General features: G+C 44.6%; 2 protein-coding genes across 5 annotated transcripts in view; one reads left to right on the top strand and one right to left on the bottom strand.

Annotated features, from left to right (window-relative positions):
- DPP7 (dipeptidyl peptidase 7) overlaps positions 1–2,627 on the bottom strand; it is a 35,050-nt gene extending 32,423 nt beyond the window's left edge. Inside the window, exon 1 of one of the 2 annotated variants that reach the window (XM_053373769.1) lies at positions 2,480–2,627. In XM_053373769.1, coding sequence (XP_053229744.1) covers positions 2,480–2,546 — 67 coding nt within the window. In that variant the 5' untranslated portion in view covers positions 2,547–2,627. The remainder of the gene's footprint in view (positions 1–2,479) is intronic. The other variant, XM_053373767.1, reaches the window with a different exon arrangement.
- A 9,368-nt stretch (positions 2,628–11,995) lies between these two features.
- Positions 11,996–18,202, top strand: part of LOC128406403 (dual specificity testis-specific protein kinase 2-like) — a 39,638-nt gene continuing 33,431 nt past the window's right edge. The window contains exons 1-2 of one of the 3 annotated variants that reach the window (XM_053373776.1): positions 12,256–12,273; positions 12,341–12,432. The gene's annotated coding sequence lies outside the window, so the exon portion shown is untranslated. The other 2 variants (XM_053373777.1, XM_053373775.1) reach the window with 2 other exon arrangements.

The following is an 18,202-nucleotide window of genomic DNA, read 5'->3' as shown; positions in this document are numbered from 1 at the left end:
TTGGTGCATATATCCCCACTATCAAAAATTTTTCTCCTTGAGATTGAATTTCAATTGCCAGATATCTTCCTTGATCATCTTTAAAAATTTGTTTCGGCTGCAAATTTTCCTTTACGTAGATCACCACTCCTCTTTTTTTTACTTTGTCTGAAGATATAAATTCTTGTCCCAATCTCTTATTTATTAACAGTTTTCTATGTGCTCTTGTCACGTGGGTCTCTTGTAAACAAATCAAGTCCAATTGGTCTTTCTTTAAAGCATGAAATATATTTTTCCTTTTTCGGGGATTGTTTAGACCATTACAATTCCAAGTTAGAAGTTGCAAAGCCATGATGGGGTTATTTAGTTCCTCCTACAGCTCCCAATTGTTGTTCGTCCTTTGTCGGTGGTTCTGTGTCCGTATCTAATCTTGAAGGATGTCCTTCTCCTGGATAGGTCTCTTTCTGTAGGTCTTCTTCGTGTTCTCCCAGGAACTTGTCTTTATCACTCACTGTTTTTATTCTTCTTTTCTTCCCCTTGTATTTAAAAGACAGGCCTTGGGGAAACTCCCACCTGAATAGTATGTAGTTCCTCTTCAGTAGTGTCACCAGATCCTTGTAAGGACCTCTTGCATCCAAGATACTTTTAGGGATATCTTTAAAGATCTCAATATGGAAATCCTCAATTCGAAGGGTTGTTTGGTAGTGCAGGTTCAATATTTTATCTCTCTCTTCTTTGGATCTTAGAGTTATCAAGCAATCTCTGGGTCTATTCTTCCTCTGCCTTATTCCCTTTGTAAAAGATCCAAATCAATAGTGTCCTGCAAGTAACTTACTATGTAGCCAAAACGATGTTTCAAGTTGAGAGTAACCAAAGTCTATATATCAGTTACTTTCTAACCTTTTTTGTAACGACCGTCCTTAGCCGGTTCCTTTCCTCCGGCAGTCCGACCCCCAGGTAGATAAGCAGCGGTAAACAGTTCAATCTCCTTTAAAACAGGCAGGGAATCCCTTTAAAATCTTCTTCCCCCCCTCTCCTGCCTTCTGGGGGGGGAGTTCTTTACTTGGTGTTGGGTTTCTTGGCTCATAAACTCTCCTGTCAAAAGTTACAGCTTAGCTGTCTTTCGCTTTAATCTTGCTGCAGGACGGAAAGCAGACTTCCTTTTTAATGCTTATCCGTCTCGGTGCCCAAATTCCTTAATTTTAGTGTCCAATTTTTAATGCAAGCTCAATCCTACTCACGGAAAGTTGCTCTTTTTTAATCCAAAATCTTCGGAAGAAGTCAGCGCTCTCCGCTAATGGCGACGCGGCTTCGCTTCGCAGGCTGGGTGAAAGCGACTCTCAGCACCGCTCCACGCACCCTCCGCTGATCTATAGCCTTTAAAAAGGCTATTTCACAACGTCGGGGGGGGGCAAAGGTGCCCGCCGAGTCTCCGGTTCACAGGCTACGCGCCTGTGACTTTTGAGGGTCCTTGCTCCGCCGTGAGCTACGGGACCCGAACCCGCGAAGCAGATCTCTCCCGGAGCTCCGGGAGAAATCCGCCATTCAGCGCTGGCGCTAACCCGCTAACTCTTCAGATCGTATAAATCTTTCGCCTTTTACTTAAAAACATGGCATTTCTGGTCAGGTCTGGACATTAAGAAATGTAAATGGAAGGTGAGGAGGATTGAAGTAGGGCTGGAACAGTTTGTTGTTGGTGGGGCTAAACCCTGCAACATGCAAAGTAACTAAGTAAGCCTCACTAGTATAACGAGATGAATTGGGGTGGGGAGACAGAGGAAATACTTACAAAGCACAGAAAGTTACATTTCCATCCCAGAACCTCCATTAAGTAACCACACCCTGCTAGAAAGGGACTGATAGCTTTGTAACGAATCTGATAACTGAAACAAGGAAAAGATGGCATGTAATTTCTAAAACATGAAGTTGTGGAGCTCAAATCTTCCCAGAAAGCATGTCCACTAGCCCTTTGACACACAAGCCATGGCTAATATTGCTCTAAACTGTGGAAGTGGCATGATGGTCCAAGTGATATATTGCTTTATTTCCAATATTCCAATTGCAAGACAGAATTACAAATTGCAACCAGCTGACTTGAATGAGAGGGGTGGCGCTCTCTGCAAATGCTCAGAAGCACTCTTACTCAAAACAGCCGCAGAAAACACTAGCAAAGCAGCTTTATATGTTCTCTAAGTGGATCGGGATGGGGCGGGGGCTCTGAGTTCTGGGGATTAATTATAAAGGAATTGCTCCTGAGCCTGTGTAAACTGTACTTCCCCATCACATGCTTTCCGCCTCACAAACCAACTCTAGCCAGGAAGACCCTGAAATATGGAATTAACGAAGAACGAATAAATGCATTCACAAAGGAGAGTGCATCTATTCATGTGCGGTCTTGCATCCCTTCCCTCTGGTGCGCCTGAGCATGTGCAGAGTTGCATCCCTTCCCTGCAATCACCACCACCGATTTCCGCTGACCCGAGGCCCGCCGCCGCCTCACCTGCAAGGACCCCCAGCAGCAACGCCAGAGAGACGAGGCGCAGGTAGAGCGCGGGTCGCGTAGCCATGACCACGGGCGCGGCGGTCCCTTCTTCTGCAGCGTGGGCACGGGTGGCGGTGGTGTCACGTGAGAGGAGCCCAGAGCATCACGTGAAAGACCTGCCGGCAGAGGGGCGGGGCGAAGGGAGGGCCATGTGGTTTCCCCCGAAGGGGCGGGGAAGGAGAAAGGGGCGTGGCTCGCCTCTCGTCGCCCTGCCGCCATCTTGGACACGAAAGGGCACTGGCCCCGCTCCCTCTCCACTGCACTCTGCACATGCTCAAGGGCACGCCTTTCTTATAAAAAAGGGGCAGCCTGAAGGGCGGACGCGTATTTAAATTGCTTTCCTGGACCCTGCAATAAATCGTTTGCTGATGTAAATACAATTTACTTGTTTTGTTTATTTATATTACATTTATTTTCTTGGTTTTCTTTCTTGATCTTTATTCTTATTTTCTTGTTTTGTAAAATTTTTGTGCCACTTGCTTGTAACACACGCAAACACTTCAGACACTTCAAAAGCAGCTTGCAAAGAGAATAACATTAACAAACTTTACAGAACAGTAATATACTGAAAACACAGCATCATTCTGAATTTATATCCCACCTGCCTTCCCGGGAGCTCATGGTGGCCTGTGTGGTTCTTCCTTTCCCCATATTCTCACAACAAGCTTCATTAACTATGAACCCTGAAATTTGGGTTCCCCTCCAAACCAGTGCCAAAGTTTTGTGGTGGTTTTGCAGCACACACCCAAACTAAATAATTGATACTCAAACTGGAGGTGATGGGTTTCACCCCAAAACCCAGCCTTGGTTGATGGCTATGACCCCTGATTTATGTATCAGTTATTCAGGCTGGAGGCCACTGCAGAACATGGGGTTTTCACTGCAAAATGATTGCAAAACTTTGGGAGCAGTTTGGAGGGAGTCCCACATTTTGGGGTTCATAGTTAATAAAGCTCCCACAACAACCCTGTGAAGCAGGTTAGGCTGATTATTCCCCAAGGCCACAGCTAGTAAGCTTCATGGTTCAGTGTGGGATTTGAACCCTGGTCTCCCCGATGTCCAGCACTCTAACCACTACCCCACCACTGGCTCCCATATATAATATATTTTGGAGGTGTATAATCCTTTCAAACTGCTTTTAATGATTTTTGTTTTGTTATTAACTGTTTTTATCTGTTTTATTTTTGGGGAGGGCAGTATTGGGCTGTTTCTGTTTACATTTTATATATTTTGTGGTTTTATATTGGGATTTTATCTTGTGAACCGCCCTGAGACCTGTGGGTATAGAGCGGTATATAAATAAAAATAAATAAATAAAAATAAATTTGACAAGTTTATTAAATCCCAGCATGTAGCCATTAGGACTAATGTGCTGCCCTGACAAGGGTGTCCTGGGTGCATGTTTTACTCCTGGAAGGGCAGACCTATGATTTTGATTGTGGTTTTTGTGGATGTTCTTGATGAAAATGACGAGGTTCCATAAAGATCTACGCTCAGAACCATGTTTCTGTGCATGACAGTGCCGCAAACAGGATTTGCAGGATTTGCCATTTTGCTGTTTGAGGCAACAGTGCATTCCCCATTCTGTGTGCAAAATCTGACTAGACTGGTAATTGAGTCTTACCCCAGCTCTGGTGATAGACCCTAGGGTGCTAGGGCAGCAAGCTAGCTTAGAGCCAATAATAATAATAATAATAATAATAATAATAATAATTTTTATTTATATCCCGCCCATCTGGCTGGGCTTCCCCAGCCACGCTGGGCGGCTTCCAACAAAATATTAAAATACAGTAATGCATCAAACATTAAAAGCTTCCCTAAGCAGGGCTTCCTTCAGATGTCTTCTTGTAGGGCAGGCCACATAACCCACATTTCTAGCCCTTTCCCACCCTTCAGAATTTGTCACCCAAGGCAGCTGTCTCACTTTGTCTCATGGAAGGGTCGGCCCTCACTGCAAAGCACCAGATCCATGATGTTTAACGTTCAGTCAGTTGTGAGCTGGGATGGTAATGAAAAAACTGAAATCTCAAGTGGATCTGTTTTACAGGATCCAAATTTCGGCACATATTCTCTCTCTCTCTCTCAACTCATTTTTTTCTCCTTCCTACACACTCTGCCCCCATTTTACAGTTGTCATAGAAATAATAGGGGGTTTGGCTTTTGCTCCCCAACTCCCCAAGGGACTGAGTCCTCTAAGTCCATGATTGGTCAGAGATGAATGGATGGAGGCAAGATCCATAGAAAGCAAGGCAGAGTTCCCTCCCCTCCTTGCAAGGAGGTAGGAGAGACACAGAACAATGATGCGCAAGCCCTTATAAAGACTTTTGAAATTGCCCACCCTATAGCCCAAGGCCACCCCCCAAAACACCATGCATACATCACAGAAGGAGGTGGTCTCCAGTAGAAATTTTAGAGTGTTGCTTCTCTCCTGTCTGCCAGGATACCTGATAATAATGCCTTAAAGGTAAAGGGACCCCTAACCATTAGTCGTGGCTGACTCGGGTTGCGGCTCTCATCTCACTTTATGCGCCGAGGGAGCCAGCGTACAGCTTCCGGGTCATGTGGCCAGCATGACTAAGGTGCTTCTGGCGAACCAGAGCAGCGCATGGAAATGCTGTTTACCTTCCCGCCAGAGCAGTACCTATTTATCTACTTGCACTTTGTTGTGCTTTTGAACTGCTGGGTTGGTAGGAGCAGGGACCGAGCAACGGGAGCTCACCCCGTCGCCGGGATTCGAACCACCGACCTTCTGATCGGCAAATCATAGGCTCTGTGTTTTAACCCACAGTGCCACCCGCGTCCCAATGATTGGATGCGTCCTAATAATGCCTTGATAGCATTTTCTGGGTAGCCTGGCCATTCCTTGGAGATGGTAAATACTTTAGTTTCTGGATCTCTTACACATATTGATAGTTTGCTCAGCTTAACAGATACTTCTCAGACTGCTTTTGAAAAGGGAGGTGTAAGCCCCTACAGTCCAAAGACAGCTGGAAAGCTTTCCCTATTTCTTTCCTCCTTGCAGAGAAATATTTGAGGTCAATTTGGGAGAGTCAAAATGGCTTCAGGATTGCTCTGCTTACTATTTCAGACACGTGGTTTAGACACTTACGTAAGTGTTTGCCTTGTACATTTATTATGTATTTGATACCTTATAATTCTTATAACACAGATCACTATTCTTTAACTCCTACTCTCTGAGGTACTCCACTTTCTGGTCAGCTTCTGGATCTTGAAAATCACATAGAACTGTACATGCAGAACAAGGATAACATGGCATCTATCCAGGTGAGATGTGAACAGACTCCCCCATTTGTCTCTATGGCAACAGAGCTCACTCTTTTAAGATACAGATGATAGTACAGTAGAACCTTGGCTTACTTCGGGTTGTGAAGGCGGCAAACCTGGAAGTATTTTGCTGTGTTTCGCCACTCGCGCATGCGCAGAAGCGCTCCATTGTGCCGCACACATGTGCAGAACAGGCACCTCCGATTGCAGAAACCTCGGGATCCAACGGAGCTCCGGAACGGATCCCGTCCGCAACAAGAGGTACCACTGTACCTAGCCCCACTCAGCTATAAGGCCACTATCCTAGACAAAGGAAGTGTTCTGATGGGTTTCCTCTTATATACCCTACCCTTGCAGCTACAGGATCAAAGGTTTGGAAGGAACCCAAAAATGTCATCCAAACAGAGTCCTCAAACCTTTTTGGCATTTGTCTCAGGAGACAATAGAGTGTACCATCCACCCGTCTTACATACTCCACTCTGGATTTGTGTAGAGTTTACTCCTTTGTCTTTTCTTCTCCTGAAGACATCCCACAAGGCAGTGGAGGTGTAGAATCCGAGCTTTCCTAGATGGGCTACCTTCCCAGGTGGATGGGCCCCATGGGCCCCTCTACACCATGTGCAGATACCACCTTCTTGACTGTTGGAACCACTCTTGGTCTTGTCTCCTCAATCCTTCGGAGCCTGTCTTCGCACACAGAGTCCCAAACTCACTGAGGGTTTGTGACCCATTGGCTACCCTCAGCTGATGTGGCTGGCCACTTGAAGCCGTTCTCAGGACTGTGGCTGCTGTCACATGCTGGCAGCTTCTAGGAGCCACAGGTGAGAGCTGAGTGCAGGGTGGGGACCAAAGGGGGACGAACTACCTGAGAAGGAGCACAACATGCCCCCCACCAGAAGTACTGCCCCTCCCCTAACACCCCAGACACCCAGCCCCAAACCTATACCAGTACTTTTCAAGGGAAGTAGGAACGCAGGTGGCGCTGTGGGTTAAACCACAGAGCCTAGGACTTGCCGATCAGAAGATTGGCGGTTCGAATCCCCGCGACGGGGTGAGCTCCTGTTGCTCGGTCCCTGCTCCTGCCAACCTAGCAGTTCGAAAGCATGTCAAAGTGCAAGTAGATAAATAGGTACCGCTCCGGCGGGAAGGTAAACGGCGTTTCCGTGCGCAGCTCTGGTTTGTCAGAAGCAGCTTAGTCATGCTAGCCACATGACCCGGAAGCTGTATGCCAGCTTCCTCGGCCAATAAGGCTAGGTGAGCGCCGCAACCCCAGAGGAGTCTGTGACTGGACCTAATGGACAGGGGTCCCTTTACCTTTAGGAAGTAATCACCTTCATCACCTCATAATGAAAGAAGCAATGAGTTAGAGGTGCTCAGGGGCTTGCACAGGCAGCAGATGACATCTCCAAAGGTCTCCTTGCACTCTCAGATACCATGCTGGCAAGCCCTGAAGGCTCACAGTGCCTTCAGCTCCTCACTGAGACAGTCTTTCCCTCTATAGCTGTGAGGGGGCACCAGACAGCAGGGCCCATGGGCAGGTGCCCACAGTCTTGTCTCCCTTCCCCACCCCTGACTGCTGCTCAACCAGACTGGACTTAACAGTCCCTGACATGGGCTTCCTGGGAGAGCCTCTGTGTGACTGCCTTTGCTTCTCTCGTAAGCCTCAATGGAACAAAAAATGCATGTATTTAGGATGACAGGCCACAGAGCCAGGGAGAATACGACAGCCCTCAGCTGTGCGCTCCTTTTCATGCAGCTGCCTCAAACTGCTGGAGAGGCAAGTTTCAAACTGAAATTCAAAATGGTGTTGTCTCTTCAACATGTAATGAGAGAGACGGGATGTTTTATAGTCATAGCTGTCAACTTACAGATTTGAAAATAAGGGACCAGCAGCCCCGAAAATAAGGGATCAGCAGCCAAAATAAGGGATCAACAATTACTTTGATAAAATACATATTTTGTTGCGTGCAAATGGCTTTAGATAACTATTAGGTCCATAAATTACCATATAGCATATATTCAACACAAAAAACTGCAACAATTTGTTGCTGACAAAGCACAGCTGGACATAGAAAGGGCCCCATTACCTTCAGTAGCTTATTTAAGGGACATCATCAATAAGGGACAGCAGCGGGGTGTGGCGCTGGGATAAGGGACTGTCCCGCCAAATAAGGGACACTTGACAGCTATGTTTATAGTGGGATACCCTGGAAACACTGTATTTGCTCACCTGGTCTGTTTTGGGCTACAACTCCCATAAGGCCTTGCTTCATACAGCCATGCTGGGTAGGGCTGGTGGGAGTTCTAGTACTAAATATCTAGAGGGCACCTGGTCAGGGAAGGCTGCTCTCTGGGAAGCAGTCCTATATACCAGAGGTGAATGGCCTGGGGCCTTTCAGATGTTGCTGAACACCAACTTCCACCATCTCTTGCCCACTGGCCATGCTTGTTGGGGCTGACAGCAGCTGGAGTCTAATGATCTCTGAAGGGCCACAGGTTAGCCATGCCTGCCTTACCAACTGATGTTCAGAGATAGACTGCCTTTGGACATGCAGGTTCCATCCTCAGCTAGGAAGATATGAGGATAAGAACTTTATCTCATTGTTGCTCTGTAGCCTCTGATATTCAGAGCAAATTGTTCTGGAATATGGAGGCTGGTGTACTAAACAAGCTTTAATGCACAGCCATGTCAAGGTCAAATGTCCTCCAAGCAACCTCTGGCAAAGGACTGAACTTGATCGCTATAAAACAGCCTTAAAGTTAATTATTTCCCCCCACTTCATGCACTGAAGTAGCTTGAAGTGGTGGACAGTGACATGCTGGAAAGCCAATTCGTAATTGCAGAGTTGAGTTTCCACTTGAAGGGCTAAAAATAGTCTTAATAATCAATTTGGGGGCAGGAGATCTCAGAGAATTGGATTGTTGCACAAGAAAAGGTCAGTTCCAGGTTGGGAGAGAGAAAGTTCAATGTGCATTCAATGAATGTTATTCAGTGTACCGTAGATAACATTCAGGATCCTCAAGCTCCCCCATCAAGAGAAAACAGCAGGAGAATTTAATGCTCCAAAGCACATTGCAATTCATATGGTAACTATTGTTGTTGTTGTATCTTTAATACTGAGAAACTGAGAATACTGAGAAACAAGACATGGGTTCAAATTTCTGCTCAACTCATCACCATCTCCCAGCTCCTCTATCCCACTCTACCTTGCAGTGCTGCTGTGTGAATAAAATGGGGTGGGGGACACCACAAACATCACTGGAGAACATAAATGTAATGAATATAAGTAAATAAATGTTCCTGTGTCTGACAGATGGATGCTGCTTTTTAGCGCTTTTCCTCAGCATGGATTAATCACAACCTTTGTGGGTTAATGATGTAAAAACCACCACATTCCTTTCTATTAAAGAAAATTATGGATTCAAAGAAGCCATTTAATGTAGCCTGGAATCATCAGCAAGCTTACTAGGAAGTAGGCCCCATGCACAAACATGATTACTTCTGAGTAAACAAGCAAGGGATTGCAGTTAGAAACTAAACACAGTATCCATCACTCCTTCTTCCTGAAGTTAAGGGAAGATATTAGGACTGCCAGTGGCTCTGTTCTGGCTAGGCTCCTGTGTGTTTAATATTTATTATTTTATTTTATTTTATTGAATTCATATCCTGCCCTTTCTCTCAAAGTAGTCTGGCAATATTTAAAAGATTATTTAAAAATATTATTTTAAAACAACATTTAAAAGATTATTTTAGCACCCCCTTTTATCTTCTAGGAACTGGCCTCCCTCTCCCGAGGGAAAACCCGCTTGCTTCCACTTTGCGATCAGACCGGAAGCCCTGGCATTCCAACATGGAATAAGATCAAAAGGGACTTAGAGGTGTGGGGAAGAATGAAATTGTCATGTTGGGGAAGAATTGCAACGATAAAAATGAATGTGCTACCGAAGATGTTATTCTTGTTTCAAACAGTTCCAGTAATCAAAGGGGCAGCGATTTTTAAAAATTGGCAACGAGAAATTTCAAGGTATATCTGGCAGGGTAAGAAGCCGAGGATAATATTTAAGATATTGACGGACGCAAAAGAAAGAGGAGGCTTCACCCTGCCAGACTTGAAATTGTATTATGAAGCATCTTGCCTCTGTTGGTTGAAGGAATGGATGAAATTAGAAGACACGGATGTGTTAGATCTTGAAGGTTTTGATAATAGATTTGGGTGGCACGCGTATTTGTGGTATGACAAGAGACGAGTACATAAAGGTTTTGAAAATCACATTATAAGAAGGTCTTTGATTGAAGTGTGGGAAAGATATAAAAACTTGTTGGAACAAAAAACCCCATATTGGTTGTCGCCGTTGGAGGCGATAAGTGTGAAAAAAGTCAATATGACAGGGGGTTGGGTGACATATGAGAAGTTAATGTGTAAAAGTGTAGGAAAATGGAAAATGAGACCATTTGAAGAAGTTAAGGACTATGTGAATGACTGGCTGCACTATTTTCAAATTAATGAGATGTTTAGAAAAGATTTAAATCAGAGGGGTTTTGCTGACGAATCAAAATTTCAGACAGAAATATTGAATAATGATTATAAGAATTTAGCAAAAATGTATAAGATATTACTGGAATGGTGTACGAAGGATGAGGAGGTAAAATCAGTTATGATTGACTGGGTCAAAGATATAGGGCATAATATACAAATGGAGGATTGGGAAAGACTTTGGAAAGAAGAAAAACAATTTTTTCCTTCCAGTAGCACCTTAAAGACCAACTAAGTTAGTTCTTGGTATGAGCTTTTGTGTGCATGCACACTTCTTCAGATTTGTATTTGGAAAGAAGGTTTAAGACTCACTGCATGCACAGTTATAAAAGAAAATGTTATGAAAATGATGTACCGATGGTATGTAACACCTGTGAAGTTAGCAAAAATGTATAAGATAAGTAACAAATGTTGGAAATGTAAAGAAAAAGAAGGTACCTTTTTCATATGTGGTGGGAATGTAAGAAGGTAAAATGCTTTTGGGAAATGATTTATAATGAATGGAATAAAATGTTGAAATATACATTTGTTAAGAAACCAGAAGCATTTTTACTAGGCATTACAGATAATGAGATAAATAAGAAAGAAAAGAAGTTATTTTTATATGCAGTGACAGCAGCAAGAATATTGATGGCCCAGAAATGGAAACAGGAGGAATTACCTACGATAGAAGAATGGAGAACTAAAATGATGGACTATGCAGAATTGGACAGAATGACAGGAAGGATCCGGAATCGACGAGATCAAAGATTTACAGAAGACTGGGAAAAGTTTATCTAATATATGCAAAAACTGAGTGATAATAAAATTACGTTTGTAAGCTTTAAGGAAGCTCTGTGAGGGGAAAGGGTTAAAAGGGCAGAAATGTGTAAAAGGTAACAAAAGGAAGGAATGGCAGACAAATTGAGGGAAGTCAAAAAAAGAGAAGTAAGATGTAATTAAGATGTATGGAATGTATAAATTTGTTTTTGTATTTGAAAACTAGTAAAAAATAATATAAAAAAATAAAAGATTATTTTAAAAGATTATTTTAAAACAACATTTAAAAAATTATTTTTAAACAAAGACAAAAACAAATGGATTATATTAAAAAGTGAAAACCTTCTAAAAGAATTGCAGCAAAAACATTCTAAAAGCAGTTATAGGTAAAAACATTATTCAACACCTCAGATGGAAATCTCATTGGCGGTGTTTTCCAGTCATCGCACATGAATGCCACAAAACCGGCTTCCACTGTTGGATACAGGCAGCCAACAATGCAATTTTTCGGTATTTCTTTAAAAGTGCATGCAAGGATAAATTGGGAAATTTAAGGCTCCAGCTGAATAACCGGGTAGGGTTGTGTTTTAGTTTCTTTATTATTTTAAGCATTTGGTTGCCAATGTGCGAGTATAACAGGCATGCAAAAATCACTGTCTAACGAATTATCTCTTGAAATCTACTAAAAACTAACAAGAAAACACTTGTATGGCGATTTTGGTGTCACATGCACAATGATTTATATGCAAGTATGAGACACGTTTATACTGATGACAGAATACCGCTGAACTTGGAGGCTCCATGTAAGCGTCATTCTTCGCAACCCACTGAAAGTTTTCGCGTAGCGCTCCGCGGCCGTCAAAGAGCGCGTCGGATGGAATCCATTCTCCGCTGCTTGTGAAGTGCCCGATGGCACCGAGCTCCTGTTTGTCCAGAGGGCGGCGCTGAACCCGACGGCCTGGCTTTTCTCCCCCAGACTTGGGCTGCCGGGAGCTAAACGCGGCGGAGCGCGCCTTCGAGAGCTCATCGGAAACCGGCGTCCGCTGTGCCTTTACGCACGGCGCACCTCCGCTTCTCTGGAAAGAGGCAGTACTTCAGCCGGCAAGAGAAGGAAGGCGGCAGCAGCAAGGCGCCTTCCAGCAGAAGCTGAGCGCGCCTCGGGGGCCCCAGCAGGTGAGTTCGCTGCTCCTCGGGCCCATTAGCCCTTCTGGCCAGCGCGTAAAGTTCTTTCTCCTCCAAGACGTAGGAAGAGACGACCCAAACCGGTGACTTGTCCTACAGACAGGAGAAGAGCGGTTTCATCTGAGCCCCGAGACCCGTTTGGTGGAGCAGGTGAAGAAATCCCCTAAATCGATTTCCTCCGAGCGCGGGTAAAGCGCCTTCTATTCCCTCCGAGGATTACCCTAAGCTCATCGTCTAGGCTTAGGGAGGAAGGGCAGAGAACGATGGGTGAGCCCCGGTGCTTGTCTAGCAGCGAGAAGGGAGGGCAGAGACGAAGGAAGGCTCCTGGGCGTGCTCAGCGCAGCTGCCCGATCCGCCTTTGCAGACCCCAGCAGTGATGGGTCTGAGCGCGCTTTCCCTCTCTCTCCGCCTCATTACAGATTTTTCTCTCCTATCCATAAGGGTTTTATTAAGGTAGAAAAATTCCCGACGTTTTAAAACAAAAATCCAGTTTCGTTGAAGGTAACACATAACAGAAGCGAGATCAGTTGCAAGTAATGGCCCAGCTTTGTAATGGGACTTCCGTTAAGAGCCATTGGGGTAATTCCCTAACCCCCAGGGGTGGGCTGGGTTGGGTACGGTTTTTACTCCCTTCTCAAACTCATCCTTTCCCCAGAACTGGATTTGCCGGCCGTTTGCAGCCTTTAACAATAGCAGTAATAATAGTGATAGGTTGTGGCCAACGAAGTTCTACTCAGAGTAGGTCCACTGAAAGAATTGAACCTGAGTTTGACTGCCTGCTATCAGATGAAAACCTTGTTCCAAGTGGCTTTTGGGAACTGACTGCTTTAAATGAATGGGGTGGGGCTGTGCTGTTTTTATTGTAATTATTTGTATATTTTAAACAGATGTTATATATGTATATAACTTTAATTCTATTTAATTGTTTTATAATGATTTATTTTTTTAATAGTAATTATTATTTTTATTTGTAAGCTGCCTTGAGTCCTGTCAGGTGAAAAATAATAATTTATACCTGTGAGGTATAAATAAATATGTAAGAAGTAGTAGTAGTTAATCATGTCCATTAACTTCAGTGCTTTGGATACAACCTTGTGCCTTTGAGCGCATTCATTTAACCATAACCACCATTCTCATGTGCTTGCAAGTTTGGGAGCTAAGGTTCTGAGGCAAGCAAAGTCTGAACCCCCACACCCCATTTTTTAAATAAAAAAATTAGCAAGTTGCTATAAGTGTTGTGGGGAAATCCCTGCTTGATGGTTTCAGCTGCTTTTTAATTTATTTTCCTTGGTTCCCCAGCCACTGAAGCTGTGTGTGTGTTTTACAGCTTGCTTTTTAAAGCACAACAGAGATGTTGGCACATCTGGTCTCATATTGCCTTGTTCTGAGTGGCAGAAGCTTTCCAGAGTCTGTCATGGAGATAGGCTTTCCCCAGCCAAGTGAAGAGTCTTGCTGCAATTTATTCAAATGCTACAGATTTATTCACATGGACGAAGTTGTAAATTAATGCAAGGACCTTGACCTTGGCCTCGTCATGGGCATCTTGTGCAAGTTTTTCAGCACCAGAGTTACCTTATGTGCTGGCTGTAGTCTGTCCCAATCAACAGTCCAGCCTCATCAGTTTGCACCAGCTCAAGGGTATCCACACAGAGAGCACTTTGAAATAACCAAGTCTTGCGGTTACAGATTGTTTTTACATTATTATTGCTTAATGTATATAAATCCTGCCTTTCTCCCAAATTGGGATACCAGGTGGTGTACAACATTTAGGAACATTATTATAAAATACAAGAAAAATGAGTTGGTTGTTAAAACTCAGCCATTAAAATTTATACAAAGTGCAGTTAAAATGCAACAACATGGGATAAAGAGTATACGTCTTCATGCTTTTTATTTTATGCAGTGTACATACTTACATTTGCAGCCTACTTATATTTCTATTCTTCTAACACCCATTCATCAGTTAATGCTCATGAAAGTGCACAGTCAAGAGAGCAGTGACTTCTGTCCCAGAGGGTTCGCATTTGCAAGCTTAAGTTGCGGGAAGCAATAGTTTGAATGTTTGGAGACACTTCTTAATAGTAAGAGGCTGTCTGTCAAATGTGCCCATAGGGATGCCAAACTACCCATCCTTGCCCCCACCATGTAACCAGCATCACAAATGCCAGTTGGAGAAAAGCCTTTATAGCTCTGTGGTTCACAGTCGAAAGACGCTATTGCCCGATCCCTTATGAAGAGAGAGTTTGCCCACTTAGGAGTTCGTGTGCCTGAAAATTTACCACACTACTTACTGGTTTGTCCAATCCATGAGGAATTAAGAACAGCCTTGTTCAAAGATTTAAATCTCCCAATTGGGAGATTGATTTGGTATCAAATTAACTTTTTATTAGGGGACAGGACCCCCTACACCTCTGAAAATGCAGCTTATTCTGTCTTTAGAGCAGCAATTTGAAGGAGAAAAGTTTGTGGGGATGATAAGCTAAATTCTTCAGGGCAGCGAACTCCTATCTAACAGGATGCCTGGTTTTAATCATTATTTTAACTGTGTTCCGTTTTATGCATTTTGATTTGTAATGGTTTTCACTACACAAACACTTGTAATTTGTAATGATAATAGCGGTCTGACAAATGGAAGCAGGGATGTGAAATAGCTGGGCAAGAATAGGTGGGCCAGATGAAAGGGTTGCCACCCAACGCGCCACCTCTACCTACTGTTAACTAGACCCTAGGGAGGTGTTACAGCAACAAGTTGGCATGACTTTTACCCCTCCTGCTGCCCTCCCCTGCCTCAGTTGTCTTCCACTGTGTTGAATGATGGATTGTAAGCTCCTTGGGGCAGAGACTCTCCTTTTGCACTTCTTGCAGAGTGCCATGCCACATCCACAGCACTATACAAATACGGTTGTGCTTCGTTTTGCTTGCTTTGGAATTCCGGTAAATCTGCATAAAATGCAACCAGGTGATTTATTCTTCGTGGCTTCTGCTGTTTTTTGGTACAAATGCTAAATATAATCCAACCTATATTTGCTGCTGCTGCTGCTTTTTTTTTGCAAATGTCACAGAGGTGGGGCCGGGCATTTGGCAAAGATGCTTCTGGCCTGGGGCAGGATTCAGTTTTCACTGGCTGCTAAGCTTCTTCCTGGCCTGCCAGCGGCCTGTTCAGTTTCGCTGCGCCAACTGGAGGAGAGCTTGACTTGTAAATCACATCTAGGGATGGATGGATGCCCTTTTGACTTGACCACTCCCCTGTGTTGGGAAATGAGAATAGAGTTTACTCTTAATGCAGCCTTCTTCAGCCTGGTGCCCTCCAGATGTTTTGGGAATACAAATTCCAGCAGCTGTAGCCAGAGTGGATCCAAATCTAAGGTGCCAGTATGGTGTAGTGGTTAGAGCTTTGGACTGGGATGTGGGAGACCATGATTTGAATCCCCACTTGGCCAAGGAGTTTACCAGGTAGCCTCTCAGCCTAACCCAGGGGTCAGCAAACTTTTTCAGCAGGGGGCCAGTCCATTGTCCCTCAGACCTTGTGGGGGGCCAGACTATATTTGGGGGGGGGAATGAATGAATTTCTGTGCCCCACAAATAACCCAGAGATGCACTTTAAATAAAAGGACACATTCTACTCATGTAAAAACACACTGATTCCCAGACCGTCTGCGAGCTGGATTTAGTAGGCGATTGGGCCGGATCCAGCCCCCGGGCCTTAGTTTGCCTACCCATGGCCTAACCCACCTCACAAGGTTGTGGGGATTAAATGAGGTAGGGAGAACCATGAGCTCCTTGGAGAAAAGGTGGGCTTTAAATGCAACAAATAAATACAAATAAACAATGAAACTCCGGACTGGAACCTCAAGGACTTTTTGAACGAGGTGTGGAGCCTCATATTGCTGCAGAAGGGAGGTGCAGCATCAACCCTCAAAATTGTCTGGCAGTGTGAATCCTGGCCTTTTGCTGGGTTAACAGAGCAGGACCCCAGGCTCTCCAGCCCGGACTGTGGAAAGCTCAGGACAGTGGGTTCACCCTCCAGGTGTCTCCAAAGCCCCAGCCATGACTGAGGGCAAGTTGCCTCCCCCTGGGTCACGTGGCTTGGCTTCCTTGTGTGAGTTATTATCTGTAGCTATGTTATTTGCACCGCATGCCATTGTGGCATATGTGTGAATACACACACATGGATCTGGATTGTGGTGACTAGTAGTTAGACATCTCTGCCTGTCAGTCAGTAGTGTGAACTACCGTATATGATCTCTGGGCTTCTGCCTTAGGACTCAACAGTAGCAGCCCTGGCCTGAATACATACTGTTTCCTAGCAACCAGACACAACCTCCTGTGCTGATTCCAGAAAGCGTTGGAAACATTTTGGTTCTTTCCTTAAAAACAGAAAAGAAAAGCTGTCCCTCAGGTAGTTCTTTGTGCTTTCTCATAGTGCAGGGAGGGAGGAGGGAAAGATGCAATGTGCAATGATGAATCTCCCACCGGCTGTTTTTGCAAAGAGGTGTGGTAGCTCGAATTTCACCAGGTGACCTGTGTGCTAATGGAGTTGGCACCCAGCTTCTGCTGTGGATGGACTTTTCCCAGGCAGATCCTCCTCTGCGGGTCTCTTAGGTCCTACACAAGGTGTTTTTTCCTTTTGAATGTGATTTGCAGGGTGCGAGTTTGTATGTGTGCGTGCCTACTCAGCATACATGGGAGCAGACTGAGTAAGACTACAGTGGTACCTTCGGTTACAGACGCTTCAGGTTACAGACTCTGCTAACCCAGAAATAGTACCTCAGGTTAAGAACTTTGCCTCAGGATGAGAACAGAAATCATGCGGCGACGGCAGGAGGCCCCATTAGCTAAAGTGGTTCCTCAGGTTAAGAACAGTTTCAGGTTAAGAACGGACCTCCAGAACCAATTAAGTTCTTAACCCAAGGTACCACTGTGTTCTATTAATTTTGATGATCACATTACTGAACCTTGTTTGATTGGGTATGATTTTGCTTTTACAGTGGTACCTCGGGTTACAGACGCTTCAGGTTACAGACTCTGCTAACCCAGAAATAGTACCTCAGGTTAAGAACTTTGCTTCAGGATGAGAACAGAAATTGCATGGCGGCGGCACGGCAGCAGCGGGAGGCCCCATTAGGTAAAGTGGTACCTCAGGTTAAGAACAGTTTCAGGTTAAGAACAAACCTCCGGAACGAATTAAGCTCTTAACCCGAGGTACCACCGCATTATGACTGAAGTGCCAGATATGGAAATTGAAATAGCTGTAAGAATAATTGCATAAATAATTGTACAGAGTCTGTCACAAGGAAAATGGAAAGTCTGTGGCGGCTATGAATTTAGAAAATGTGCATGCCTTGGCTACTTTCAGGAGGAGGAGAATCCATAATGCATTCATGGGGGGGGGGCGGGGAAGAGAAAGCATTGATGCCTTTTCCCCTGGCCACAAGCTTCAAACTCAGCCCCACAAGATCAATTAGTCTTTGCCAACATGCTTCCAATTTTTTTCTGTGTTAACGCTTTTTACCCAGACATTTCAACACGACTTCTGTTTCTTCTTTAGCAAGGCTGAGAGGCTAAAAAGTGTTGCATTCTCATCAGTCTTTCTCCATACTGCTTTATTTACCAACCTCTGGTGCCCTCCAGATGCTTTGGACTACAGCTTGCATCAACACAGCCCTATCTGTGGTGTAGGGATTGGTGGGAGTCATAGTCAAAAACGTCTGGACTGAGTCTGTAGAAGCAGAGGCTGCCTTATGCTAGAGTGTGGGTTCATCTGGACCAGCGTTGTCTGCTTTGACTGCCAGCAGTGGCTTTCCAGCTCTCAGGCAGAGAGAGAGAGAAGCCACCTCCATCAGCTCCCGGAGGTTATTTCCACTGTACATGCCAGGATTTGAACCTGAGGCCTTCTGCCTGCAAAGCAGGGGCGTTGTGC

Source organism: Podarcis raffonei, chromosome Z, assembly GCF_027172205.1.
Source record: "Podarcis raffonei isolate rPodRaf1 chromosome Z, rPodRaf1.pri, whole genome shotgun sequence".
Lineage (NCBI taxonomy): Eukaryota > Metazoa > Chordata > Lepidosauria > Squamata > Lacertidae > Podarcis > Podarcis raffonei.
This window is presented reverse-complemented; position numbering and strand designations above follow the sequence as displayed.